Source organism: Denticeps clupeoides, chromosome 5 (genome assembly GCF_900700375.1).
Source record: "Denticeps clupeoides chromosome 5, fDenClu1.1, whole genome shotgun sequence".
NCBI lineage: Eukaryota > Metazoa > Chordata > Actinopteri > Clupeiformes > Denticipitidae > Denticeps > Denticeps clupeoides.
The window spans coordinates 2,870,846-2,898,623 of NC_041711.1; the positions used below are offsets into that span (position 1 = coordinate 2,870,846).

At 47.0% G+C, this 27,778-nt stretch overlaps 1 protein-coding gene across 1 annotated transcript; it reads left to right on the plus strand.

The window, feature by feature from the left end:
* On the plus strand, positions 1–27,212 carry LOC114790275 (E3 ubiquitin-protein ligase Midline-1-like). The gene is made up of 10 exons (XM_028980193.1): positions 1–99; positions 11,100–11,862; positions 19,178–19,273; positions 20,266–20,373; positions 20,604–20,752; positions 21,715–21,842; positions 22,844–22,987; positions 25,279–25,440; positions 25,527–25,734; positions 26,124–27,212. The coding sequence occupies exons 2-10, from the start codon at positions 11,161–11,163 to the stop codon at positions 26,470–26,472; spliced, it is 2,046 nt and encodes a 681-aa protein (XP_028836026.1). The 5' UTR covers positions 1–99; positions 11,100–11,160; the 3' UTR covers positions 26,473–27,212.
* The last annotated feature ends 566 nt before the right edge of the window (positions 27,213–27,778 follow it).

Here is a 27,778-nt window from a genome sequence, read left to right on the forward strand (position 1 = left end):
CACACACTGACAGAGTGCGAGCGCCGGACAGGACCCGAGCTCAGATCTCCCCCCTATTTCAGTGTGTTGATGGACGATGGGATTTTAACCATGTGGCAGGTAGGTGATCTAATCTCAGCAGCTGGATTTTCGCCTCCTCGGGAAATTCTCGATTCGAACCCGAAACAAATCCTTTTGCTTTCATGGAGATTAGAGAATAATTTGTTGCCTTGATCAGGGATTAAGTTGATGTGTGGAATCAGGGCGAGAGAGGGGCAGATGATGATGGTGTTATGACTGGCATGGGACACTGTCCCCAAAAACGATAATTTTGTAACTGACCTCATTTTGTTGTGGTGAGATTCTGATGAGTTTCCACTGAGCAGAAACAGACTGTGTGTGTCAGAGTAACTTTGAGTCGGTCTGTGTGTGTGTGTGTGTGTGTGTGTGTGTATGGGTGTTGCTGGCATTGGCAACAGTGAAAGGAACAAACAGGGACGGATTATGACCGTCTGACCCCCTGCCTCCCTTGGAACAACTTTAAATGTGTTTTTACGGGACAGGGTCGCTCATCAGACGGTCCGTCTGGGGACAGGAGGGTCAGGTGGTGGTGGCAGTGGCCTGGTATCTGAGACCGTAAACATGGGATGATAATCTGAAGATAATCTGAGTCTTAATGTGTGACAGTGTGTGTGTTCTGAGGAAGAATGCGAGATGCTCTGTTTGTGTGTGTGTGTGTGATGTGTCGTGGCCCATTGTGTGGGATCGGCCGTTTGATCCATTTCCTGTTGCTCGGCTCTCTGCCATGTGTTTTGTTTACTGTGCTGGTAGAGTTCCGACTGGAATATTACAACCATCACAGCAGGGGAACAGGGAACTGCTGCGGATTTTTTAATGTCTGCCCAGTTATTGGCCAGATGTTCATATGAAATGCTGATCCAAAACCGAGGCGTCCCAATTCTGGACATTTAATAGCTCTTAATATTAGTGTGACAGTTTTATGGCTTTAAGGAGGAATGTGTGGGAATTTTGGTTTGATCTTCCTTTCCTTATAATGCTTGAGACCTGTTCAATAATGTCACTGTCACGTTGACATGGCGAGGCAGAAGGACGCATATGCACAACGTCACAAGACAAGGGTTTATTAGATGGTGAACAGGACAGGGGAAACATCACATAACAACGACGGAGAACAGACACAAACAGGGCAGCTTTATACAGGCAGACACAGGTGAAACAATCAGGAAACATAATAACACTGGACAAACACGAAACTCCAATCCGAAGTCTTGACCCGGAGTTGCCCCTGCTGGACCCGATCCTGACAGTCACATGATTTACAGAAATAACCAGACAGAAACCAAGAAGTGTCTGCTTGCTAGTTATAGTTATTGTAGAGCAGCACGTTTTGTTATTTCTGACACTCGGAAAATGATCTGCATCATTTACCTCCTGTAAATACGTGACACGCCCAGGTGTAGCGCCCTTTCTCCTCCTACAACTAGCAATATATATTGATAGTAATAGTAATATACAGTAATAGATATTTACAGTATGTCTGTTGTGTCTGCGTAGATGCCTTAATGTATTTATGGAGACAGACATCACTGTTCTTTCTGCTGTATGTCTCTTTTTTTAAAATTCTGTATCGCTGCTCAGTAACTTGATTAAACATTCAGTTGATATCGATCAGGGAAGCTTCTCCTAATTCATGCCAGTCAAGACCCCGCTTTCCGTCCTCTGCTGCCCTTTGCTTGTGTCTCCGATAGGCGCTCACGCCACGTTGCCACGGTAACCCGCTACAGTAGAGCGGACACAATGAGAGATCTGTCGGGAGATTTTGGCCACTTCTGGGGCGTAAAGATGTCCCAGTGGAGGGATGGAAGCTGCCACCCCCTCTCTCTGTAATCCGTGCGCCCCTGGCATTTCCCCCATGCTTCTTTTACTGTGCTGGCTAGGTGCTTTTTTCAGGCCTGAGGTCCTGAGTGAGGGCACGTTTGAAGCTGATGGGGTCAGGCAGTGCAGTGGAACCATCATTCCTGCCACCAGAGGGCCGAGCTGCAGGTCTGAAGTTTTTATGTAAACCAGCGGTTTTCAACCTTTTTTCCTAAAAAATCATAAACAGCAGTTTATTATAAGACTTTTGTTCTTATTGTCCTTGTTTTACATGGCAAGCTATATAGAATCATATTCAGCATTGCTGATGTTATCTCAAGCACAATATAAAGAACAACAACATACAATATTGTTATAATATTGTTACAATCGTAAAAATCTAGTCATATAGTAAACATACAAGGATTACAAGGTGTACAAAAAAGTGTTGTAGTTGATAAGCATTGCAACAGTTTGACAGTTCAGATGTTTAGGAGGCTGATGGTAGAGAAAAGAAACTGTTCTTGTGTTAGATCTGCAATCCGCCCCGAACCCGACCGGAGCTGACTGTCTTTTATGCTGTGTGGTGCATTTAAATAAATGACGGTGTCGTGGTGGTGGTCAGGTGGCATGGAAGGAGGATGCATTCACGACTTCGTGAGACGGGGTTTACTAACAATTCATGTCACAACGTACGTAGACGTGGACGATGGAGCACACACGATACGCACAATACAAACTCCGGTCCGAAATATGTCCAAGTCCTGACAGACACTCACGCAGGGAGCGTTTTCACCTGCTAGAGGTTCTGCTCTGTCAGCATCCTGATCAGACTCTGCACTACACCTCATTTATGTGCGGGGCCAAATGCCCCACTCATTCATGTATATTTACATTTTACGACACTTGGCTGACTTACGAGGGCTTTCATGTTACCCCTCAGTGAAGTAATCGGTTCTGGTTCACCAGGACCCAAACCATGAATCATTTTATTTACTCTGTTGAAGCTTTTCTTGCATAAGTCAGACTATAAGAAAGTAACAAGTTAGTCTATGTATTCTCTAAAGAGGAAGGTCTTAAGCTGGCGTTGAGTGCTGTTCTGGTCTCAAGGGGAACTTCATTCCACCACTAAGGGGCCAAGACAGAGAAGAGTCTAGACGAGTGTCTTCCTCGTTCCTTTAGCGGCGGAGGGCCCAGGCGAGCAGTACTGGAGGCTCGGAGTATACGAGGTGCAGTGCGAGGTGTAATAAGGGCTGTGAGGTAGGATGGGGCTACTCCATGTTTGGCTTTGTAGGCCAGCATCAGTATTTTGAATACTGGGAGCCAGTGGAGGGAGCGTCGCAGTGGAGAGGTGTGGGAGAATTTGGGAAAGTAGAAAACAGAGGTAGACCTGTTAGAAGGGAGTTAGAGTAGAAGATTGGTCTCTATGCAGATTTAACACTGAGCATAAACAAGAGAAAGTGAAGACACACACACACATATGCTGAAAACAGACGTTTTCCATGTTCCCAACAGTCAACATGAATGTGTGTGTGTGTGTTGCACAACTGCAGCAACAACTGCACCATGATTCCCTCTTACATGTGACGCAGGTTCTTATTTGAGCAAAAATACACTCCTAGGCTCAGAAAATTTCAATAAAGGGCGTCAGCAACAGTGAAAGTGAAGTGATTGTCATCGTGACACACTGCAGCACAGCACACGGTGACACAACTTAATGTGTTTTCTGCTTTCAACCAACACCCTTGGTGAGCAGTGGGCAGCAATGACAGGTGCCTGGGGAGCAGTGTGTGGGGACGGTACTTTGCTCAGTGGCACCTCAGTGGCACCTTGGTGGTTCGGGATTTGAACCGACAACCTTCCGATTACGAGTCTGTTTCCTTACCAGCAAGGCCAAGGGTGGGCAAACTTTATCAGACATAAACATAAAAAAGGCATTAGAGTGTTCATTTTTACACAATCAGACATGCAGAAAGTCATGGTCAAAGACTGCACGCAAGTAATCATCATTTTCTACTTCATCATCACACTGGAATAAAATGTTTGAGAAATGTGCATTTTGTGTATTTGAAGTGTGCATGTTTGATCCGTTTCTTTATATCTAGTAGTACAAAGGAATGAAAATGCATGTATAAAATACAGCCTCTTTCCATCATATAACAAGTATATGCCACATAGGAAATGTCAGCAAAGGTCTTAAGTGCTAAAATGATAAGCCGATAATCTTTCATGATATTGAGTAATTGCTGGATTGATGAGGAGAATAAAACAAGCGTACCCCAAACACGAATATTCTAACAGCTGGGTACCGTCATTGGCAGCGTAGGAGGTCTGTCTTTGACCGGTGGGGTCTGACTTTCTGCGTTAGATTCTTATAACACAACAGGGTTTTTTATGAATGCCATCATTTACGCCATTCTGTTGCAACCTTTGAAAACGCGTCCTAAACCTGGAGATTATTGGCACTGACTGCTTGCCATACTTGACCGCTCATTTACCAAGCAAGCCATCTTAAAATCCCGCCAGGTTCTATCTGCGCCTGGCGCGCCACCTGGTGTAACGCCAGGCATTACAGGAAACGGTCCGATTCGGTACCAACCTACGGCGTGCCGGATGAGGCCTAGCATGGGGGTGTGCAAACTAGGCCTCATCCGGCATGCCGTAGGTTGGTAACGAATCGGACCGTTTCCTGTAAGTGTCTTGCTCAAGGACACAATTGTAGTAAGTTGGATTTGAACATGGGTCTTCTGGTTCATAGGCAAGTGTCTAAACCACTAGGTTAGCACCTTTGGCCACTTCAAAAAGGCATTCCAACAGCGTTTTCCTACTAAATGTGGACAGGATGATGCTGCAGTTGTTGGAACCTGACATATGCAGGTCGTGGTATCAACAATTTTCCTGTGACATTCTTAACATTTCGTCACATAGAATTCCACTGAGAAACCTCAAAGAACGTTACGAGCAGGTGGATTTCCGGACTGTTCCATTACGAGCTCATGCGGGTCGTGGTGCATGTTTGACCATGACATGATCTGACAGTCGGAGTTCCAGCTGCCTGTGAGTCACTGGTACAGGTGTCCCCGCCGATTATGTCATGGGGGGTGTCAGAACCGGGCTGCAGTCTGGGTTGGTTTTCACTGATGCCGTATACAAACCCGACCAAACTCATATTCACGCGTTGCCTTAACTTGATTGTGATTATTATTATTAATACATATAAGCATTTTTCTAATAGAAATAAAACTGGCCCGTACAAACTGCTCCGAGGGCTTAATGTCAGATAAGGAAGCACCACTAGATGGTGCTAACTGCTTCTGGTGATCAAGTCGTTGCGGGAAAGTTGTGTGTGTGTCTGTATTAGATCTGACAGATTAGCACTCATCTAAATCGCCATGGCATCTCATCAGCTACCAATCACATTACCCGAAACCCACACGTGCTTCCCCGATTGGTCACGGCCTGGGCAGATGGGCGGGGTCAGTGCCAGGCTGGAGGGTGGCAGGCATGAGAATTTAGAAGGTGGGAACGGGAGAGGAGTTATGCTGCCATGCTGTTTTTGTAACCACAGCCCTGCGTCCTTCAGCGAAACGTTAGTCACCTCCATTTGACATGCGACATGGTGCCAAGGAGCCGACACGTTCTAGATAAGCTCCCTTAAGCAAACAGGGACGTGTCAGTGGGTGGCACTTTCGATGAATGCAAGCTGTTGTCCAGAGGTCACGGCGCGGCGTGCCGGGTGGAGATTAGGGCGATAGGCGCGACTCTAGTTCCTGCCAACCTGTCAGTGTGGGTGGGTGCTAATGCACTAAAATGCCGGGATTTAACGTGTTATAAGGACGCGGACAAAAGGAACATCAGCGCTCCAACAGCGACGAGTTTTAATGGCCAAGCAATTAAAGTGCTTCATGGAGTTTCTTTAAGGTTTTTAACACAAAAGGCATTATCAAAGACATCAGCATCTATAATAAAAACAGACATTTACTCAGATTATTATTTAGACAATTCTTCAGATAGATCTTCATTCAGATGCTCCCTTTAAAGGTCTCCACAGCAGATCAATTGGTCTGGTTGTCCGCACAATCAATACAATCAAAACTCAATAATAATCAAGATAAAATATTACAACATTATTATCGTTGCGCAGAAGCAACAATATTCAATAAAATATTGAAATATCTAAACATTATGGCATTCAATCATTTAAAAAACAACTAAAAAAACAACATTTGCAAATGAATCGTAAATGAATGAAAATGATTACTCGGGATTTTTGCCCAAAGCTTGCTTTTAATATTTCAGACTATTACAGTGTGGGAAAGAGGCTCATGCACCCACATTTCCATTTACTTTGAATGGGGTGGCATTGTGTGCCACCAGATTGAATTGTGGGTCCGCTACTTTGCGCTGTTTGTGGCAGAAAGATAAAAATCTTCAACTTTTCAAGCATAGAGCAAGTGCTGGCCGATCAGTCGGGTTTATTTCAGGTTAAGCGGACGTTGCTGTTGTGTTTGAGGATTAAGGCTAGAGGCATAAATGTGAGCATACAGTAAACCGAATGTAGCTTATACGTTTATGCCATTAATTTATTAAAGCGTTAAATATTTAAAAATGACTCGCAGCAAGTTATGCTTTAAAGCTGACAAGCCCAGTGAACATAACACAAACAGCATATTTAATACATTTTAAATCAATATATTCAGGCTTTTTTTTTTTATTTGATGTTGTAGTTCTCAACATAACTAAAACAAACTTATATAGTTTATACTAAATTTTGGACAGACATCAGTAGAAACGTTCTTATTTTATCTACGCAGCTCGGTTTAAACGTCACCTCACATGACCACAGTCACTCCGAGCATTATAAAACATTAAATTTATCTGAAAATGACATGACCCTCAGATATGATTCTCACGGCTGGGTTTATGAGGCGCACATGCAGACGTCGTGAAGGAGCTGGAAGAAGCAGGAGGACCAGCTCTGGCTTGCGGTGGTGCCTCGTGTCAGGATCCGGTCCGAAATGGGGGTTACTCCGGTCCGGGTCAGGATCAGGATCCGGACCGGAGTTTCATTGTTGTCCTGTGAAATGTTCCCTAATCGTTTTCACCTGTGTTTAATTGTATAAAGCTGCCCTGTTCGTTTCTGTTCGCTGTCAGGTCTTTGAAGTTATGTTCCATGTTCACCAGTGTCTACGTCTTGGATGTCTCCCTTGTCCTGTGATTCACCATTAAACCCCTGTTCCGTGATGTCAGGTGAAAGCGTCCTCCATTCCTCGTCACTCTTCGTCCTCTCCGTTCACCCGCCACGTCATGCCCGCATGGACGTGACACCTCGGTGGCGGGGAGACATGAACGTTCTCTACCTTGGAAGGCTTTAGCAGCAAAATTGGTTGCCACACCCCTATGCAGCAGACACGCCCATCCTCGAGCGTTGGCGTGAATCATACGTGTGAGCATACATCAAACGAAATGCAGTCGTGTTAACAGCATATATTTAATTAAGCACATACAATAATTCAAATCTTGAATTACAAGCGCTCTTTACACGGGACACTGACCCCGGCCTTGTCTACTTCCGGGTAGACAATATTAGAATCCATCGCGAAGCATTGTGTCTAGACGCCACCATTTTATTGTGCAATTAGGCAAATGCGGTAAATTAAACATCCGTGTGAGGTACAAACACGAATCCACTGACTGTATTCTGTCTCATGACATCATATCCCCCCCCCCCCCCCCCCACGCCCTTTCACGTCACCACGGGGCCATTTCCATCCATTTTCTGAAAAGCCGCTTCGTTTTTGCTCTGTTTGCTCTGTTGACCTTTCACCTCGACCAGACACAGGCAGTAAAACACAGCGCAGGACCTCGGCCACCCAAACCAACAGTGGCCATCAATATAACTGATTTACTGAGCTCTATTAACACATGCGCTGTCGATCGATATGAAAAAAAAAAAAAGTGCAAATAATTATTAGCAAAATGTACAAAGCTTGTGATAATATCAAAATCTATTAAGTCTGGGTGACGTTGCTTTTTGGTTGGCAGAAATGAAAAAAAAAAAATTAAATTCAGGGAGCCGAGTGGCAGCCTATCAAATCCGATCAGTCAAGTTTATTGTGGGTTCGGTTGCTGTGTTGTTGGGCACGATTGCCACACCCCTGCGCACCCCGTACAGCGAATAAAAACGCAACTGCGTTAACAGCAATTTAAACGTTAATTCCGTGTCCCGTTTCTTCAGTAAAAACGGGAGGGAAAGACCTGTTTAAAAATGAAAGGCATCGTGCTGCGGCCCTGATGTATTAAACATCCCTGTTCCCTCTCGTCCCACCACGGAGCAGCCGGGACAAGCCGCCAGACCCGCTCGCTTCCACAAAGTGCTGTGTTGTTTTCTGAGCCACACGGCGTGCATTGTCACGTAACAGCGGGTACCGCATGATGCGGCAGCCATTTTGTTTCGGGCTCCACCGCTTGACGTTGTATCGTTTGGATTGAGAGAAGAATGTGAAATTATGGCCTTGTCTAAAACCTTGGACAGGTTGTGCAGGTCTTTGACAACTGTTTGGACACCTAGTGGATGTTCCTTCTACCACCTGGGAGACAAAACAGGAAGCCCTTATCCAGAGCGTCTTACAACCAGTTACAGGGACAGTCCCCCCCTGGACACACTCAGGGTTAAGTGGTGGTACTGGTGGTAGTAGCCTAGAGGGTAACACACTCGCCTATGAACCAGAAGACCCACTTACTACCGTTGTGTCCCTGAGCAAGACACTGAACCCTGAGTGTCTCCAGGGGGGGACTGTCCCTGTCACTGCTGATTGTAAGTCGCTCTGGATAAGGACGTCTGATAAATGTAAATGTAAATGGTTCATAGGCGAGCGTGTACCACCCTGTGCTTTGAGAAATGTGGGGACTAGCGGAGGGAGCTCGTTGGAGACACGTCCTGTGCAGGGAGAACTTTGTACGTGTACATCTGCATTAGAAACGTTCTCTCTTGGTGCTGTTGTAGATCGTGTGCTCACGGTGAACATGCGGAGGCGGGATTAGCGGACGGGCGCTGTTCACTCGCTGAACTCGCAGAGCCCCCTAGTGTTCACACGCGACACCGCAGAGGAAGCCAGGGACAAGCGTGAGGTCCTGCCCTGCAAACACTCGATCCCATCCTCCCTCTCGGGAGGGAGAGGCTGGTTCCCTCGCACGCTGAGAGTCGTCCACTCCACTGTGCATGTCAACAACCATGGCCGTGTCCCTGTGTGGGTGTGTGAGACAGAGCCGGCTGGTCTCAGGAGTGGGTTCAGATTCAGTTCAGCCTCGCTGGCCTTGTTAGCCCTTTGGAGAGGTTCCTGGAAGGTTAGGGAGCTCGGCTCCTCTCTCCTTTTATTCCAGATGGCTCTTTCTCCCCCTTTTGTCTTTCCTTTTCAGTTCCTGATTTATAGGGCATTTCACCTGAGATACGGTGGGTGTCAAATGTCTGAGAGCACAAGGAGAATCATTAGAAGAAGGTCTTTTTTTCTGGGCACCTAGAATGTACTGGGAGGTGAGGTCACACTGGCCACTTGCCTGGGGAAGCTGCTGACCGGGGTCCAAATAAGAGCAAAACCAGAGGGACAAGGCAAACGAATGAAGGAACCACAGGAGGGCTGGACTTGTCTTTCCATACAAAAAAAAAGTAAAAAGACCTCAAAAACTCTCACAAAGAGTAAACGAGTAGACTTTAATGTGAAGTGATTGTCATTGTGATACACAGCACAGCACACGGTGACACTGTGAAATGTGTCCTCTGTATTTAACCATCACCCTTGGTGAGCCTTGGGGAGCCATGACAGGCGCCCGGGGACCTGTGTGTGGGGACCTTGTGGCAACCTTCTGATTACGGGGCCACATCCTTAACTGCTAGGCCACCACTGCCCCATGAAGTTTGTGTGTGTGAGTGAGAGAGTTTTTAAATGCAGTCCTGATGCTTATCCTTTGGTGCAGTTTAAAAACACACACACACACACACACACACACACGGTATAGTCATTTTCCCACTGTGTGTGTGTGTGTTTTGGTGTTTCTCTCCGGTTAGAGGGAACATAAAGGCATGAGCTTCTCTCTCTCTCACCCTGCGTGTTTTGCCCGAGTTACTGTAATGTATGTACAGTGAATGTAGAGGGTGCATGACTTACTGTGTGTGTGTGTGTGTGTGTGTGTGAGTAATGAAGACATGCGTTGTGCTGCAGAGTTTACGTCTAGAAGTAAACCATGTCACCACGTGTAGAACGAAAGTACGGGAGATCAGTGGCCAAAGGACAGTGATGGGGGGTCAGGGGACAGTGAAGAGGGGATCAGAGGACAGTGACAGAAAGGCAGGGGACAGTGAAGGGAGATAAGGGCACATTGAAGGGGGGGGTCAGGGGACAGCGAAAAGGGGAACAGGGGATAGTGACAGGGGGTCAGGGGACAGTGAAGGGAGATAAGGGGACAGTGAAAGGGAGATGAGGGGACGGTAAACGGGGGGTCAGGGGACAATGATGCGAAGATAAGGGGTTGTTCAAGGAGAGATCAGGTGACAATGAAGGGACTGGGGGGGCAGGGAACAGTGAGGGGACATAAGGGGACAGTGAAGGGGAGACAAGGGGACAGTGAAGGGGAGATAAGGGGACAATGCAGAGGAGATAAGGGGACAAAGCAGGGACAGTGCAGGGGTGATAAGGGGACAGTGAAGGGAATGGGGGGGCAGGGGACAGTGAGGGGACATAAGGGGACATTACAGAGGAGATAAGGGGACATTGCAGGGGAGATAAGGGGACATTGCAGAGTAGATATGGGGACATTGCAGAGGAGATATGGGGACAGTGCAGGGGTGATAAGGGGACATTGCAGAGGAGATATAGGGACATTGCAGAGGAGATATGGGGACAGTGTAGACATGTGGGAAAAACCACAAGCCACCCTGCGCTACCTCTCATATCCATCAGGATCCACCGTGTAGGAATTATGTAAAGGGAATAGTAACTACCACAATTATTTGAAGGGAGGGTGCATTTCACAAGAAATGAATCCATGATGGAAATGCATGAACATTTGCAGTAACGTAGGACATTGATCATATTGACCACATTGACCTGGGTTACAGGCCTTAAATTACAGACGTGGCAGATGGTGTCTCTCGACTGAGATCTGTGTACAATGACAAACTGCATATGCAACATGAAGGATGTGAAATGTGTTTTGGTGTCACCGGTTGTCCTGCCCTCCCTCTACAGATAGCTGACCGGCTTCCCTGGATTTCGCTGACGCCGCGCCCGCTTTGCTTCGCCTGAAAGGATGGACGCTCTGGAGTCGGAGCTGACTTGCCCAATCTGCCTGGAGCTGTTCGACGACCCGCTGCTGTTGCCCTGCGCCCACAGTCTGTGTTTCGGCTGCGCCCACCGCATCCTGGTCTCCCACTGCGCCTCCAACGAGTCGGTACAGTCCATCGCAGCCTTCCAGTGTCCCACGTGCCGCTATGTCATCTCTCTGAGTCCCCAGCGCGGCCTGGACGGACTCAAACGCAACGTGACGCTTCAGAACATCATCGACCGCGTCCAGCGGGCCTCGTCCTCCACCTCCACCGCCCCTCTGCTGCTGCACAGCGCGCCCAGCTCGCCCAGCGACGACGGACGGCCCCCGCTGGCACTGACAGCCGCCATGACCACCACGCCCGTCCCCGAGCCGGTGCAGTGCCAGTTCTGCGAGCAGGACCCGCCCCAGGACGCGGTGAAGACCTGCGTCACCTGCGAGGTGTCGTACTGCGAGGAGTGCCTCCGCGCCACCCACCCCAACAAGAAGCCCTTCAGCGGGCACCGCCTCATCGAGCCGCTGCCCGACTCGCACCTGCGCGGCCTGCAGTGCCTGGAGCACGACGACGAGAAGGTCAACATGTACTGCGTGACCGACGAGCAGCTGATCTGCTCCCTCTGCAAGCTGGTTGGGCGACACCGTGACCATCAGGTGGCAGCACTGAGCGACCGCTACGAAAAGCTCAAGGTGAGAGCTGCTTGAATTTACCGCGTAACATTTCTGATACCCAGAAGATGAAAAAGAGTACAGTAGTAAAAAGAGGAGGAGCCGGTAGGCATGATTTAAACTCCCTCCTGTCAATACGTGACACGCCCAGGTGTAGTGCAGTGTCCATCTGATAACATGCACGTTATCAGGTGCTTTAATTCCACGAAAAGTGACCACGCCCACTACCAACATCAACATGCAGATTATCAGACACTTTAATTTCACCAAACATGACCACGCCCACTACCAACATCAGCATGCAGATTATCAGACACTTTAATTTCACCAAACATGACCACGCCCACTACCGACACCAACATGCAGGTTATCAGCCACTTTAATTCAAGTAAACGTGACCACGCCCACTACCGACACCAACATACAGGTTATCAGGCACTTTAATTCCACCAAACATGACCACACCCACTACCGACACCAACATGCAGGTTATCAAGCACTTTAATTCCACCAAACATGACCACGCCCACTACCAACACCAACATGCAGGTTATCAAGCGCTTTAATTCCAGCAAACGTGACCACGCCCACTACCAACTGCAGGTTATCAGGCGCTTTAATTCAGGTAAACGTGACCACGCCCAACACCAACATGCAGGTTATCAGGCGCTTGAATTCAGGTAAATGTGACCACGCCCAACACCAACATGCAGGTTATCAGGCGCTTTAATTCAGGTAAACGTGACCACGCCCAACACCAACATGCAGGTTATCAGCCGCTTTAATTCAAGTAAACGTGACCACTCCCACTACCGACACCAACATACAGGTTATCAGGCACTTTAATTCCACCAAACATGACCACGCCCACTACCAACACCAACATGCAGGTTATTCAAGCTTTAATTCCAGCATTCCAGCATTAGTGAACATCTGCAGGGATAGAAGAGCTTCTTATGGATAATAGAGCCAAACTAGTAGAAATTAGTTATTGGTAAAAAGGTCATTTCCTGGCCATGCTGGAGCCACACAACCCACATTGGATCTGCTCCAGTGGTTCTTGAGTCTCTGTTGGTTCAAATAGACAGGTTCATCAGGGTTGCTGAGTGAGATGGTGGTGCGTTTCTGCATTCTCTGGGGCTGGGGTTTGTTGTTGGTGACCCGTTTTTAAAAAATTCACCCTTTTACTGAGGCCATTCTGTGCTTTTCCGATTTAGAAACTGTTATTTCCCACTGACCTGAAAAAATGTACAATTCTGATACTCAGGCTTCCTCTCTGTCTACTTCTGACATTATTCACACCCACTGCACACTGCAGCAGTGTCGGTGGAACTGAATTTTCTGCATGAGTGGGGCGCTTGTTTAGGAGTCGGCTCCCAAAACCAGACCTCTGTCGCTGTCATCTGAGAGGACCGGGCAGCATCCAGCACCCTGCTGATCTTCCATCCCTCGTCTGGTGCTCCCTGTACCAGTTCAGCAAGAATTCCTCTCGGATTTCAACACGCTCTCCTTATGCCCACCTGTTTGCTTTAAGAAGTCTGGGTCAAGTTCAGTTCTTTCTTCCAACGTAGGAGCTCTTTGGAAAGAGTGAAACCTTCAGATCATTCCTTCAGCATACTAATATTTCACATGCAATAAAAGCGGAAGTTTATGAAAAGGGTAAAAAACTGGTTTCCTTGGCCAAGACGAGACTGTGGTGGTTGGCCGACTGGGTCATAGCAGGTCCAAACCCGCAGCTGTTGTGGGACGTTCCTCAGGACCCACCAAACGTGGGTGGCCCTCGCCGTCTGACAACGTTGACAAATCACTGCGCTCGTTCGCCACTGCCCTCTTTCAGAAGAATTTCTCTTCTTCGCTGCATAGCCTGTTGGGATGTGGTCACCCGGTCGTCCTCGTCTCCTCCGGAACTTGCCGCTGAAGCGGAACGCGTAATGGAAACCGACAGGGTTAAACCCGTTGGAATACGTCCCAGGATAAGTCGATGTGAGAGGTGTGGATGTGTGTGTATGGGGGGGTCTTCTCAGTTCCCTCATGTGTGAAGCGCACGCACGGTGCCCTCTTGACACATTTGTCCCCTTTGTTTTCACCGGAATGTCCCTCAATGTCCCCCAAAGAGGGTGACAGTAAATCAGGCTCACCTGTCAGGCCCGCCAGGGCTCAGGGCGGCAGCTGGCGAGGGTCTTACTGAGGTTAAAGCGCCTTATTACTCAGCGCTGTGACCCCGAAACAGCCAGCAGGATTAGAGGGGGAGGACAGCGAGCTTCAGAGAAGCAGACAGGCGTTTTCTCCTCGACCGCGGCGCTCTGGATTATCTACAGCTCCAGTAACATCACGCTGAGATTATATTACGGGTGTTAAAATGAATCTCGTAATCGGTGCATCGCGATGCAGCGCAGAACATAATCGATTATTTCATAATGACGTTGCCTGGTGATTTTCTAGTTAAAAAGTATTGCCGGTAGGGAGTTTCTGTGCTTTTGTTGTGCATGGAGATTCAACACCTCCGTTTTTACATGTCTTTGTCGAACGGTATTTGCCGGCCCTCCCCCGAGCCAAAGGTGTGAGGCGCCGGCCGTCAGGACCGCCTGCTCTCTTTGTCTTCCCCTGACAGGTTCTGATTGGTCTCTGACAACTTCCTGTAGGCCAGGTGTATAAAGGATTGTTCACGTGTGGTGGACTGGACTTTCTTTCTCAGCTGCTTTTCATCGAAACCAGACTTTCCGGCTTTCAAGTCTTTTCTCTCCTCCCATTTTTCTCCTGGATCAGGTGATGTCTCTGAAGCTTGGTTCCGGCTGTACTGTCTTTTTCTATCTTTTCCTCCTGTCTCTCATTTTTGTTTTCTCTGTAACATTGGTACCTTTTTACATACAATATTCACATGTAACTGCAATAATAATCTACTGGGGTTAATAAATTACAAACTGTTCATCCTTTTAACCTCTATTGTGCCACGCCTCTTTCTGCCAGGTAACATCAAGTTGGAGTGGTTTGAATACAGTGCTTTTGTGTGTAGAGAGAGAGTTTTTTTTACTCCATTCTCCACAGTTTTACAGCCTCGACCACAAGTACGTTTGAACTTTAGATGACTTTAGATGATAAGGACTTCCAGTTCATCAATAATAAGCACCAGCATGTGAGTGCTATTTCAGCAGAGGAAGAACGGTGATTCTGGGCAAATACTGTGGTTTGTTGACCTTTATATTACATCCAATTTTGCCAGGCATGGTTAGCATGTAGACCACATGGCCTGATACATCATCCACACCTCCTCTTTTAACCTCACTTTTGTATAATGGTGTTCCTCCGGCTTCCTGCAAGTCCTACATACAACACCTGTTGGCTGACGCGTAAGCCACACCCCCTCTCTTCATTCGAGTCCAGTACAGGATGCAGCAGTTAGGAAAGGTTGGGCGTGGTGACATGTTATGAAGGGATCAGAATCAAAGGTTTAAAAATAAAATCGTCACAGAAGGTTGCCCATTACAGATGAAACAGCAGCAGAAGTGTGAAGGTCACCATGGTGGCATTAGTGTTCGACGTCCCCAGAAAGGTCAAGCAGAAGTGGGAAATGGCTCTCATGGGCAGAGGTGACGTCTGGAGGGTTGTTCTACATTCATAAAAATAAAGAAATTAAAAACACAGCGTTTATTAACAGTCTGCACCTAACAACTGTCCATATAAAGAACAGTCATTTTTACTGTCTGGGGTCGTCACCTGTTCAGGTCTCAGATCCGTCCTGCCTCCACTGCTCCCCAAATGCGAAGGTGAACGTCCTGTTTACGTTTGTCGAATTCTACATGATCCAGTGCCGCTCATCATCTCGGATCTTTTGTTAAAAGTGTTCATGACGATGCCTTAACTGTATTATTTATTAAGTAGTTTATGAGTACTTATATTTTTTATAAATGTGGAATAACTTTGAAAAACCAAAGCTGCTTTGTAATTATTAGTATTGATGGTTATTATCTAGTAGTTATAGTGTAATTGTAGTATATTATAGTTATTGTTGTTTTAAATAAAAGTGTTACCCAATGGCCACCTAATTAATTTTGTATAATTAATGGTAACTTTAAACCAACATTGATTGTGAATTCAGCACCGAATGGTAGTGACTGTCGAGGAAATCCAGCGGAAGGCGTGAAGGGAAACGCTCTCAGACCACAGGAAGCTCCGGCGGCGGCAGTGGAGGACGGGAGATTGTTGACCACTGAGGCTATTTCAGACGCTCCCGGTCTCAGTCTGGCAGGCACCACGCCCAGCTGATGTCACCGGGTGCTACCAGTCGAATTCCGATTGGCTGGGGCTACTGTTAGTCGCTGCATATCTCAAAGTGATTGAAGCGATTGTCACTTGTGATCCACAGCAGCACAGCACACGGTGCACACAGTGAAATTTGTCCTCTGCTTTTAACCATCACCCTTGGTGAGCAGTGGGCAGCCATGACAGGCGCCCGGAGAGCAGTGTGTGGGGACGGTGCTTTGCTCAGTGGCAAGTGGCAACCTTCTGATTACGGGGCCACTTCCTTCACCGCTTGGTCACCACTGCCCCACGGATGCCACGTGATGACGAACCCACCTGCAGCCCAGCTCCCTTCTGTCTGGTCAGAGACAGGAGAGGTGGTGGGGCGGCCTGCAGCCAATCAGATCCTTCCTCTGTCCCATATGTGAAATTAAGCATAGCGGTTAGTGGAACTGATTGTGACGGGATTGTTCAGGAACGCTTTGAGGTGCAGCACCAGGATAAATAAGCTGCATTCTGCATTTACCAGACGCCCTTATTCAGAGCGACTTACAATCAGTAGTTACAGGGACAGACCGCCTGGAGACACTCAGGGTTAAGTGTCTTGCTCAGGGACACAGTGATAGTAAGTGGGGTTTGAACCTGTGATTTTGTGGTCTACCACCCAGCTCAAGAAAAGAAAGGAAAAAAAACAGTTCCAAGGAACAGATGGGTGCAAAATACACATTATACAGAGAATCACGCAAATCCCCCCCAAACCAGCAACATGGGGTGAGAGGAAATACACTCCCTTTCTCAAGGACACACACACACAGATGGACAGAGCATATAAACTCACAGAAACTGTAGACAAGTGCACACACACATTCCTGGATAGCGTACTTGTCTCACACACACAGGATAATGCTGAGTGTTCTATAATGAATGGATAAATGTATTGGTTTCCTTTAACCTCTGACCTGACATCAGAAGTCTCCGCATCCTCCTTTGACAGTCATTGTTACTCAGCAGGAAATGTAGGGTTGTATTGTCCCTGACCCCCTCCAAAACACAATAGGAAATTCATATTTACATACAGTAATTTATGGCATTTACCATACGCCCTTATCCAGAGCATCTTACAATCAGTAGTGACAGGGACAGTCCTCCTGGACACACTCAGGGTTAAGCGTCCTGTTCAGGGACACAATGGTAGTAAGTGAAGTTCGGGACCACGCACACACACATGACCCTCAGTGGGTGGACAGGACTCATGTCAGGAACGTTATCAGCCTGATTAAAGATTGGAGCAGAAATATAAACTACAGACTGTTTATGGGTCGAACTGGATTTGACGAAGCTGACCTGGGTGGGCAGAATAGGGTTGTCACAAAAAATAACACGACAATACAATTTTGTACAAATCTTGAAGTAATATAACAAAGGTATCATGGATATTTTAATGTTCTTTTATTTTAAAAAGACAATATTAGCAGATTAGTAGAGGTAGAACTGAATTGTAAAGAGTTTAACAGAAGTATGTAACTTCTGAGACCAGTATTTGTCATTTGTCATTTAAACTTGGTCATTTCCGCTGCATACATGTTAGACAGTAGAAAGTGAAATTAAACTGACATAAAGTGCACATGCGTGACAGACAAACTGGGCATGAAGTACAAAACAGGCAGTGCAAGAGGAACATTTAACAAAAAACATGTAGACCACAATGAGGCAACAGACAGCACTAGACTAGTAAAATAAATAAGAAATGTGCAAAGTAAAAAGAGTGCAAATACTGCTGTGCAAAATGGAACTGTGCAATAATAGATAATAATACTCAAAATACATAATATTACTCAAAGAAATCTATTATGCTGGTAAATGAAGAGATGAGCAGGCCTGATAATGTTCATAATTTGCCACAGTTAACAGACAGAAAATTACCAATAGCTGCAATAACAATTACTCCCAAATTACCCCCCATCACCGGGCTTGTTGGCAGATGGCATTGGTAATATTGATAAATGTAGATTTTAATATTGGTTCATTTCTGTGTATTGTGTTTCGGACACTGCCATGTCTCACTCTCTGAAGTCGACATCATTTTATCTGACTAAAGCGCCCTCTTAGCGCAGTGGAGAGGCAATAAACTGATGCAAACCACAGCCAATCACATGACCAGGAGTCCTCAACCAATATGCATTCAACCTGTCAAAACCACCTCTGACTCAAAATAATCCACTCTGGGGAGACCTGTCAAAGGAAATCAAAGGACATTTGTGCAAAAGCCCGTTCTGTTTTGAGGGACGTTCACGAGCGCAAAACGAGACGTGGTTTTAACGCCATACCATGTCTTTTCCTTTACTCCGCAATGTTGTTGTCCCGTCACTAATTCCAGACTCGGACCCTCTGGACGGTTAAGTGTGTCGCACCGGTGACGCTTTCTCTCTCTCTGCCCCGAAGTTGAGGCCGAGACAAACGAATCCTCCCAGAATCCTGTTCTTCGTCAGCGATTGGGCCGCTAGATCTGCGCTGATGGCCGAACTATATTTAGAAGCAGAGATCAAGTGAGATCTGAGCAACTTTTGTGCCTGACGAGTATTAAGGTCACCCATTAACCCACGGCCCGCCGCCATGCCCCCACCGCACCCGGCTTGTTTGCGAGGCTCAGCCTGCGGCACACTCTATTTAATCCCAGATGAACACTGCATTGTGGCTTAATATGGTTGGTTGGGCGCTGATGTGATGGGACGGCCAGTGAAATAAAAGCGCAGGCTTGTTCCCAGGCAGGGTGGTGGCGGGGGGAGGACAATATCGAGTGCTTACATAAAGACGTCACCACACACGATAGGTGGACGGGCTGTCGGCAGGGCCGGATGAGATCACGCTCTCGGGCTGCTTTCAGCCAGGGCTGCTCTTCCATTCGCTCTCAGCATCTCCGAGGCTCTGAGCTCTCCCCTCCGATCTGGAAACATGAGGAGGTACCGCGAAGACGGCCACCGGTCTGAGGTCTGGCACCCAGATTAGAAAAGGGCATCCCTGCCGAGATTCAGTTCTTATTCTTTGCGTTGCCGACGACGCCGGGGGTAATGCTTTATTCTTCCCCGTGACTTTGCAGCAAGCCCTGGACGCGAACCTCAGCAGCCTGATCAAGAGGAACAATGAACTGGAATCCCTGATGGGGAAGCTGATTCAGACCTGCCAGCATGTGGAGGTGAGATCCTGTTGCTCACTTTGTGTGAAAAACTGTGTAAATGTCAGTGACTTATCAAGAACTGTGCGTACTCATGAATGCACTTTTTGAATTATTTCAAAAATAGAAACTAATGTCGGAATTATTAGAAAATTGGAATTCATTTTTTTCATTAATCCTTCATTAGGGATTTCTAATAATTCCGACATGAATATTTAAGCCGTTTTTGTCCTGCACTGCGCAGCTTCTAGGTGCATGAAGAAAAAGGAATGCGGTTTAATTGCATCAGTGCAAGCTCATTGCTCTTATAAAAATAGACATGCGAAGCCAAAAAAAAAAAAAAAAAACTTATTTTGAACCAAGCGAAGCAGCAGATGGAAAATCCTGAACTATGAATCATTAAAGAGAGATACAAGACCACAGTCATGACATGGCAGCTGTCACCATCGCTCAGTGTTGGTCACACACCCTGACAAATGGACCAAAACATGGGAGCATCCATTCAGAACGAGTACAACACAGACAAAATTTTATCATTATCGTGGTGAGTCCTTCAGATTAATGTTGTTCTTGAAGGCTTGTTGAAAATAGAAACTTTTCTGGGTTTCTCGTTTTGTCACTTTGGCGCCCTGGGACCATTTTCACAGCACAGGCCAACATCCCATTTGCTTAAGAAGCACCTCTGGAGTTTAAATAATGCACGGGGCAGATAAACAGAATGGCGAGACGCCTGGCCTCCTTTCACTTGCTGCATTTGGGTCATGGTTATCAGGGGACACATTCTCCATGCAGCCGTGGCCTGCTGGGTGTCCATGTCACACAGAATGATGTGTGATCTTAATCGTCACCCTTTGACACTTTCTTAGTCAGTCTTATCAGAAACATGCTTGGTGCAGGAGAGCGTGTGAGGAGGTGTCGGCCCCGTCACAGGTTCAGAATTAGCTGAATAAAATGGGATGGAGATGCAAAGCCTCCTGTATTTGCTCAAAAGTTCAGAACGTTCTTTTTTTCAGGTGAACGCCTCTCGTCAGGAGGGCCGACTCATGGAGGAGTGTGACCTCCTGATTGACATCATCCAGCAAAGGAGGCAAATCATTGGCAGCAAGATCAAGGAAGGAAAGGTAACAAGAACGGGCAGATGTGACATCCTCTGCAATGGAGAAGAACGAAGGCTCCGGCCAGAAATCGCCAGTCAAGGGTGTTCACCTACAGAATCAGGCACAATTTTCAGATCTGAAAAAATCTAGTTAACAGTCAGATAGCAACAGGTTTTTTTTGTTAAAAGTATAATGTCACATTGGGTCTGGGCACCGCTGTCATGACCTAAACTGCATCAACGTTATTTGGCCAGGTGGTGCGACTGCGAAAGCTGGCCCAGCAGATCGCCAACTGCAAGCAGTGCATCGACCGATCCTCTGCCCTCATCACGCAGGCTGACGTCACCCTCAAAGAGACCGACCACGCCCGCTTCCTCCAGACTGCCAAGGGCATCACAGAACGGTGAGGGGTCTATAGATCACTTATTGTGTCAGGATGTAAGGGTCAAGTGTCACACTGGTGTATTATGAATAAGATAAAATTAGACGTAAAACTGCTAAAACAGAACATTTAAGTGTGCAACAGTTCCAGAACAAAACATATTTGCCTGGCTAAGTAATTAAGGGATCTCAAGATGAGCATCAAAGTTTGAACGCTTTCCAAGAATTCTGATTTAGAGTCACTTCTCTGTCAGACAGTCAACAAGGAGGGCAAATTTAGTTTTTGAATAGATCTTAATGTCATCAGAAGAAATATAAGAAACATCAAAAATTCATAATGCAACCTAATGATAGCACTACTAGTGAAAAGGAATAGGCCCAAGCACAGAACCATGAGGCACTGGCAGAGGTAAATTTGAACATCGTATGAGCTAGGCAGGCTAAACCAGCAGCAAGAAGTAAAACATTTCAACAGAACAGATGGATCTATTTTTTTCTTTTATGATAGAGGCATCAATTATTTTTTTTGTTTCAACAAGGGTTGAACATCAGCACGTAAGTCCAGTCCAGAGAGCAATTAATAGATACTTCACAACTGACATCTGAAAAGCAGTTTATATACTTTTAATATACTTATGATTGTTAACTGTAAGAATATAATAAATTTACAGCATTTATCAGACGCTATTATACAGAGCACATTACAACCATTAGTTACAGAGACAGTGTCCCTGGAGACACTCTGGGTTAAGTGTCTTGCTCAGGGACAAAAAGGTAGTGAGAAGGGTTTGAACCTGTGACTTTCTGGTGCATAGGCGAGAGAGGGACTTATCAAATAATTTGGCGAAATGTATAATATCTAGACTAAATATACAAATTCTTTCTTATTTGTGCATTAGTAAAGTAAGATTTGTTTTAGCAAGAACCTGGTATGAACTAACTTTTTTTTAAAAAATTACAACACTCCCCTCTGCTTTTTTCCAGAGTCTCCATGGCTACTGCGTCTTCCCAGGTACTGATTCCGGAGATAAACCTGACGGACACGTTTGACACGTTTGTTCTCGACTTCACACGAGAGAAGAAGTTGCTAGAAAATCTGGACTATCTCACGGGTGAGGCCACATTACATTAATAATCTGGTTTTGTGATGGGACTCGAGGTCTTTCACCAGTTAAAATGTATGAGTGTGTCTGCAAAGACCAGAAGCTGCAAGACAAAATTTAAAGCTACCAACTGGACCAGCTGCAGTAATCCATTACAAAGCCTTCACACGGCTGAGGTCATCTTTACTCTGGTTGTAAAAGCATTTTATGGGACATTTGCTGTTCATCATGGGATTTTTGAGGGTTTTGTTTGTTCTGAGTCGAAACCGGAATACGACTTGAGGCTCAGATAAGATGACAGAGTCGGAAGGACAGAAGATCAGGCCAAATCACTCACTGCTGTGCAGTCACTGCGAAATCCACAAAGCCGCCCTCCACCACTCACAAACTGGCAACAACATCCGCAGGGCTTTTCCAAAAGGAGATGGTCGGGAATCAGCCGTGGTCCAGTGCTGAGCTCTTTGCTTTTAAAATGGGGCACGGCTGGTTGCAAAAATGAACTCAATAAAGGTGTTGAATTCTTTTTATTAATAATTCATTTGGTCATTTGTTGAGTGTCTTTGAAGTAACAGTTGTGGCCTATTGTTTATGGAAGCGGACTCGTAATCGTAAGGTTGCACGTTCAAATCTCGAACCGCCATGGTGCCACTGAGTTTCCCGTGATCAACGTACCATCCCCACACACTGCTCTCTGGATGCCTTCCATGGCTGCCCACTGCTCACACAGGAAGACCCAGGTTCATACCCCACTTACTACCACTGTGTCCCTGAGCAGGACACGTAACCCTGAGTTGCTCCAGGGGGGGACTGTCCCTGTCACTACTGACTGTAAGTCGCCCTGGATAAGGCCATCTGGTAAATGCCATAAATGTAAATGTAAACGGTTTAATTACAGAGGATACATTTTGTTGTGTCACCATGTGCTGTGATGCAGTGTTCCACAATGACAATCACTTGTCACATGTTCACTTTCACTTTTAACTTCTTTGTCTGCCTGCCTTCCCACCCAGCCCCCAGCGCCCCCTGCATCAGAGAGGAGCTGTGCACGGCCTCCTACGACACCATCACCGTCCACTGGACGTCGGACGACGAGTTCAGCGTGGTGTCATATGAGCTGCAGTACTGCATCTTCACTGGACAGTCCAACATCATCAGTACGTACACACGTTCACTCACACACCGCCAGCCTCACGACCCACCCGTGGCGTCTAAAGAGTCAGTGACGGTGACGGTGCTGGGGATCAAAACCACAATAGAGCTGGATAGCACAATTAATACTGAGAGATAATAGGAGGATATGTAATGCAAAATGAAACCAGGAACGCCCGCAAGAACTGAAACAATGAAACGAAGGGGCAGTGGTGGCCTAGCACTTAAAGAAGCGTAATCAGAAGGTTGCCGATCCACCACAGCACCACTGAGGTTAAAGTTTAAAGTGAAGTGATTGTCACATGTGATACACAGCAGCACAGCACACAGTGCACACAGTGAAATTTGTCCTCTGCATTTATCCCATCACCCTGAGTAAGAAGTGTGCAGCCATTTCCGGTGCCCGGGGAGCAGTGTGTGGGGACGGTACTTTGCTCAGTGGCACCTTGGCGGACCGGAATTCGAACCAGCAACCTTCGGATTATGGGGCCGCTTTCTTAACTTCTAGGCCACCACTGAGGTGCCACTGAGCAAAGCACCGTCCCCACACACTGCTCCCCGGGTGCCTGTCATGGGCCCACTGCTCACTCAGGATGATGGGCTAAATGCAGAGGACACATTTCACTGTGTGAACCGTGCTGTGCTGCTATGTATCACAAGTGACAATCACTTCACTTTCACTTTACAAGCGAGGCAGGATATAGTCAGGGTGGTATGACAAACATCTGAATAGTCAATGTAGTATCCTAAAGGCCAAACAGCGTCCATCCATGCCTGTCAGTCTAATCGAACCATCAGGGTCGTGTTAGCTGGAAGCCTCGTCATCATGTGACATTTCGCACACTGTGTCCCTCACTGGGGCCACAGGCTGCAGGCATCTCAGGGTGATTTAGTCTCTGAGTCGGGACTCGCAGCGGGATGTTCACACCTCACACTGGGCGTGAACGTTGAGGAGCATGCGGAAAAGCAGGCTCAGATACGGCACAGAGTGAGAGTTCACGAGGTCTCCGCTCATACTTTTCATGCCATCATTTTCATTCACCGGGGAAGACGTTTACATTTAAGGCATTTGGCAGATGCCCTTATCCAGAGCGACTTACAACGTGGTTCCATGTTACAATCGATGAAGTGATCAGTTCTGGTTCACTTGGACCCCAACTATGAATACAATCTTTTTATTCACTCTGTTCTAGTTTCTATACAGAAATCAATAAGAAGGTTACAAGTTCACCTAAATATTTAAGTGGAAGTTCTCGAGCTGCAGTGACTGAGCTGTTCTGACCTCGAGGGGAAGTTCATTCCACCACCGAGGGGGTCAAGACGGAGAAGAGTCTAGATGAGCGTCTTCCTTTTACCTTCAGAGATGGAGGGACCAGGCGAGCAGTACTGGAGGCTCGGAGTAAACGAGGTGCAGTGCGAGGTGTAATAAGGGCTGTGAGGTAGGATGGTGCTACTCCATGTTTGGCTTTGTAGGCCAGCACCAATGGAGGGAACATAGCAGAGGGGCGGTGTGGGAGACTTTGGGAAGGTTGAAGATCTGCTGCATTTTGTATTAGTTGTAGAGGTCAGATGGTACATAGAGGTAGACCAGCTAGAACAGAGTTGCAGTAATCCATTCATGAGATGTGTCCAGTCCAGACGTGTCTGCATCTGGCAGTTGTTTCTGAAGCATCCAACCTGTCGCGTTATCTGAATACCACCAGCAGAGGCTGTGTTTGAACTGGCCCCATCTGCCACTAATACATACGCCGCTCCGGGTAGTAGTTCGTGTTCGGCGTTCGCTGCATGCAATGTTATTTGATGCCATCCGAATGCTGGCGCTGAACGCCCTAACTCTCATCTCACTGACGTATTTGAAGATTTGATGGGATGCATCGTGATTGATCACTGATAATCACCGAGGCACTGATAATCGTAATCGACCTGTGAAGAGGCTCACACCTCTAACACCAATGCAGCGGCTAAGGGAAACTTTAAGAACTGTCACATTGCAGTTTGTTTTCCTTCTGGACAAAGAGGAAATGGCTGCTCCTTTCTCCAAAAAAACAGTTCTACTGTTTCCTTTCCCACCAGCAAGAACAATGAGCAGCGTGAACGTGCCCAAGGCTTTCACCCTGTCCTGGACAAAACGGCTGCAGAGCAGATGAATGGATGTCCTTCTAGTCAGATTTACTGATAGAAATGACACCAGAGTACGCCAACCTTCTTGCTTAGCCAACATGCACACTCACAGTATGTCTCTATGGGCAGTGACGGACATTTTGACCCTTTGTGTACTCTTGTTTCTGGTCTACAGGTCTGTGCAACTCTGTGGACAGCTGGATGATCGTGCCCAACATCAAGCAGAACCACTACACCGTCCACGGCCTGCAGAGCGGCACCAAGTACATCTTCATCGTCAAGGCCATCAACCAGGCTGGCAGCCGCAGCAGTGAGCCGGGGACGCTGAAGACCAACAGTGAGAGAATTTTTCAGCAGATTCGACTTCGAAGAGCCAGTGAACCCCAGATCTCAGGTGATTCCACAGACTCTTCTGTGTTGCAGGTCAGCCGTTCAAACTGGACGCAAAGTCGGCCCACAGGAAGCTGAAGGTGTCCCACGACAACCTGACGGTGGAGCGGGATGAGACGTCGTCCAAGAAGAGCCACGGCCAGGACCGCTTCAGTAGCCAGAGCAGCTACGGCGTCACCGCCAACGTCTACATTGACAGTGGCCGCCATTATTGGGAGGCTCTGATTGGAGGAAGCACTTGGTAATTCAGATCTTACTGTGTCTACTTACATGCCTACTGTGGTTTTAAAATGGTTTAAAAACATGATGAGCCGTGGTTGTGTGAACGACGATGGACCTGCATGTTTCCGTATTTAGATTCCTGCTACAAATCTACACGTTAATTGCTTTATAGTGATGAGGTGAAAATTTCCATATTTTACTGGAGGCATCATACATCACAACAAGCTTTTTAGTTCTTCAAATGTAGTGTAGAAGGCATGATCATTCTGTTCCTAATTCTGAACAATATAGCAAACAAACTGAGGCCAAAATGTCCACTCTGTATTCTGACCTCCTTGTGAAGCTCCAAGATGGGCTTCAGAAGGTCCAGTGGGATTAAATGATGTTGATGTTCCTCCCGCTCTGCAGGTACGCTGTGGGCATCGCGTACAAGTCCGCGCCCAAACACGAGTGGATCGGCAAGAACTCGGCATCATGGGTGCTCTGTCGCTGTAACAACTCCTGGGTGGCGCGGCACAACAGCAAGGAGATGGCCATCGAGCCGTCGCCCCACCTGCGGCGCGTGGGGGTGCTGCTGGACTACGACGCCGGCTCGCTGGCCTTCTACGACGCCGTGGGCTCCCAGCACCTCCACACCTTTCACGTCTCCTTCGTCCAGCCCGTCTGCCCCGTCTTCAACGTCTGGAACAAGTGTCTCACCGTGCTCACCGGCCTGCCTATCCCGGACCACCTGGAGGGCGTGGAGCCCCTCGACTGACAGCTGAGAGCCCCGAACCCTGTACCTGTCCCGAGAGTCACGCCATGCACTTTGGTCCTGTCACGTCACGGGTGGGGGGGCCCAGCTGGAACATTCGTCCCCAAATCGTCCCCCTGCATACAGACAACCCTTGTGTTACCCCCTCTGTAGCAATTCAGCAGAAATAACAAATGATCTAATAATTAATGAGGAAAGATGTCAGCATTTTCTATTTTGGAGTTTGAACCTTGGTTTTTGCACAATGTTTATATTCTATTTATGGACAGGAAGGACATTATGGTGCAATTTTTCACAACCCACCATTCCCTTCATTATACTGTAGTAAACATATGTAGTGAGATCATTTCAAAACGTGCAGAACGAGCAAATTCTGCGGCCTGTGGACCATTAAACCCACATAGACAATAAGCATTCGTTGTAACGAACGGCCGCCCAGATTTCATCCCAGGACCTACACCTGACCTACACCTCCACCAGGTGGGATCATTTCAGGTCCACGTGACCTGAAGCTGCACTAAACGAAACCGTCCCTGTCCTGGCTGCCCAGAAACGGACGTGAAAAGAGTGTAAATCTGGGACAGAAGCGGATTTCCAGAGCTGGAGTCTGTAGGCTGACGTCCGCTGTCCACCGCCCCGCCTGGGGGCGTGATGACGTTTGTTCCGCTCTGATCTCAGTCCTTGTGTCACTGTTCAGTTTTTGTAGCACTTGTTCATGGTTCAATAAAAGCATTGTCCCAATATGGTGTGGTGTCAATATACTTGTTTTTGGTGGCCTGTCTTAATATTATTAGTCTTAGTCTTGTCAATACTCATTTTAGTCTAGTCAAGATTCAGTCGACTAAAATTCTTAATGTGATTATTATATTTTTGGTCAATTTTTCAGTAATGCAATTCTATTTAACAAAGTGAATATAGTCCAAGTACCTGGTAGAACAGACAAAAGCATTTTCTTTTAGTCAAACCCATTTCATAATTAAAACAAGGTTGTCTTATTATTATATTATTGTTACTTTATAGCCTCAAGAATACTCAACATCTATTCCAGTGACCACATTTCCCCCTGTGATTTTTTTCGACACACATTCTTTTTTCTTTTCCACTGCATTCTAAAGAAAGTGTCCAAAAGGTGCCTTCGTCTTTGTCCCCCAGTCATCTGCTTACCCACACCATATATCTATAACCCACCACAAGCATTCTTGTGGGGGCAGTGGTGGCCTAGTGGTTAAGGAAGTGGCCCTGTAATCAGAAGGTTGTTGGTTCGAATCCTGATCCGCCAAGGTACCACTGAGGTGCCACTGAGCAAAGC

Excerpts from the sequence above, each read along its gene's own strand:
- LOC114790275 (XM_028980193.1), top strand. The coding sequence starts at position 11,161 with ATGGACGCTCTGGAGTCGGAGCTGACTTGCCCAATCTGCCTGGAGCTG. Across the intron at positions 21,843-22,843 it reads AAATCTGGACTATCTCACGG|CCCCCAGCGCCCCCTGCATC; the intron begins GTGAGGCCACAT and ends CTTCCCACCCAG. Across the intron at positions 25,441-25,526 it reads GGGGACGCTGAAGACCAACA|GTCAGCCGTTCAAACTGGAC; the intron begins GTGAGAGAATTT and ends TCTGTGTTGCAG.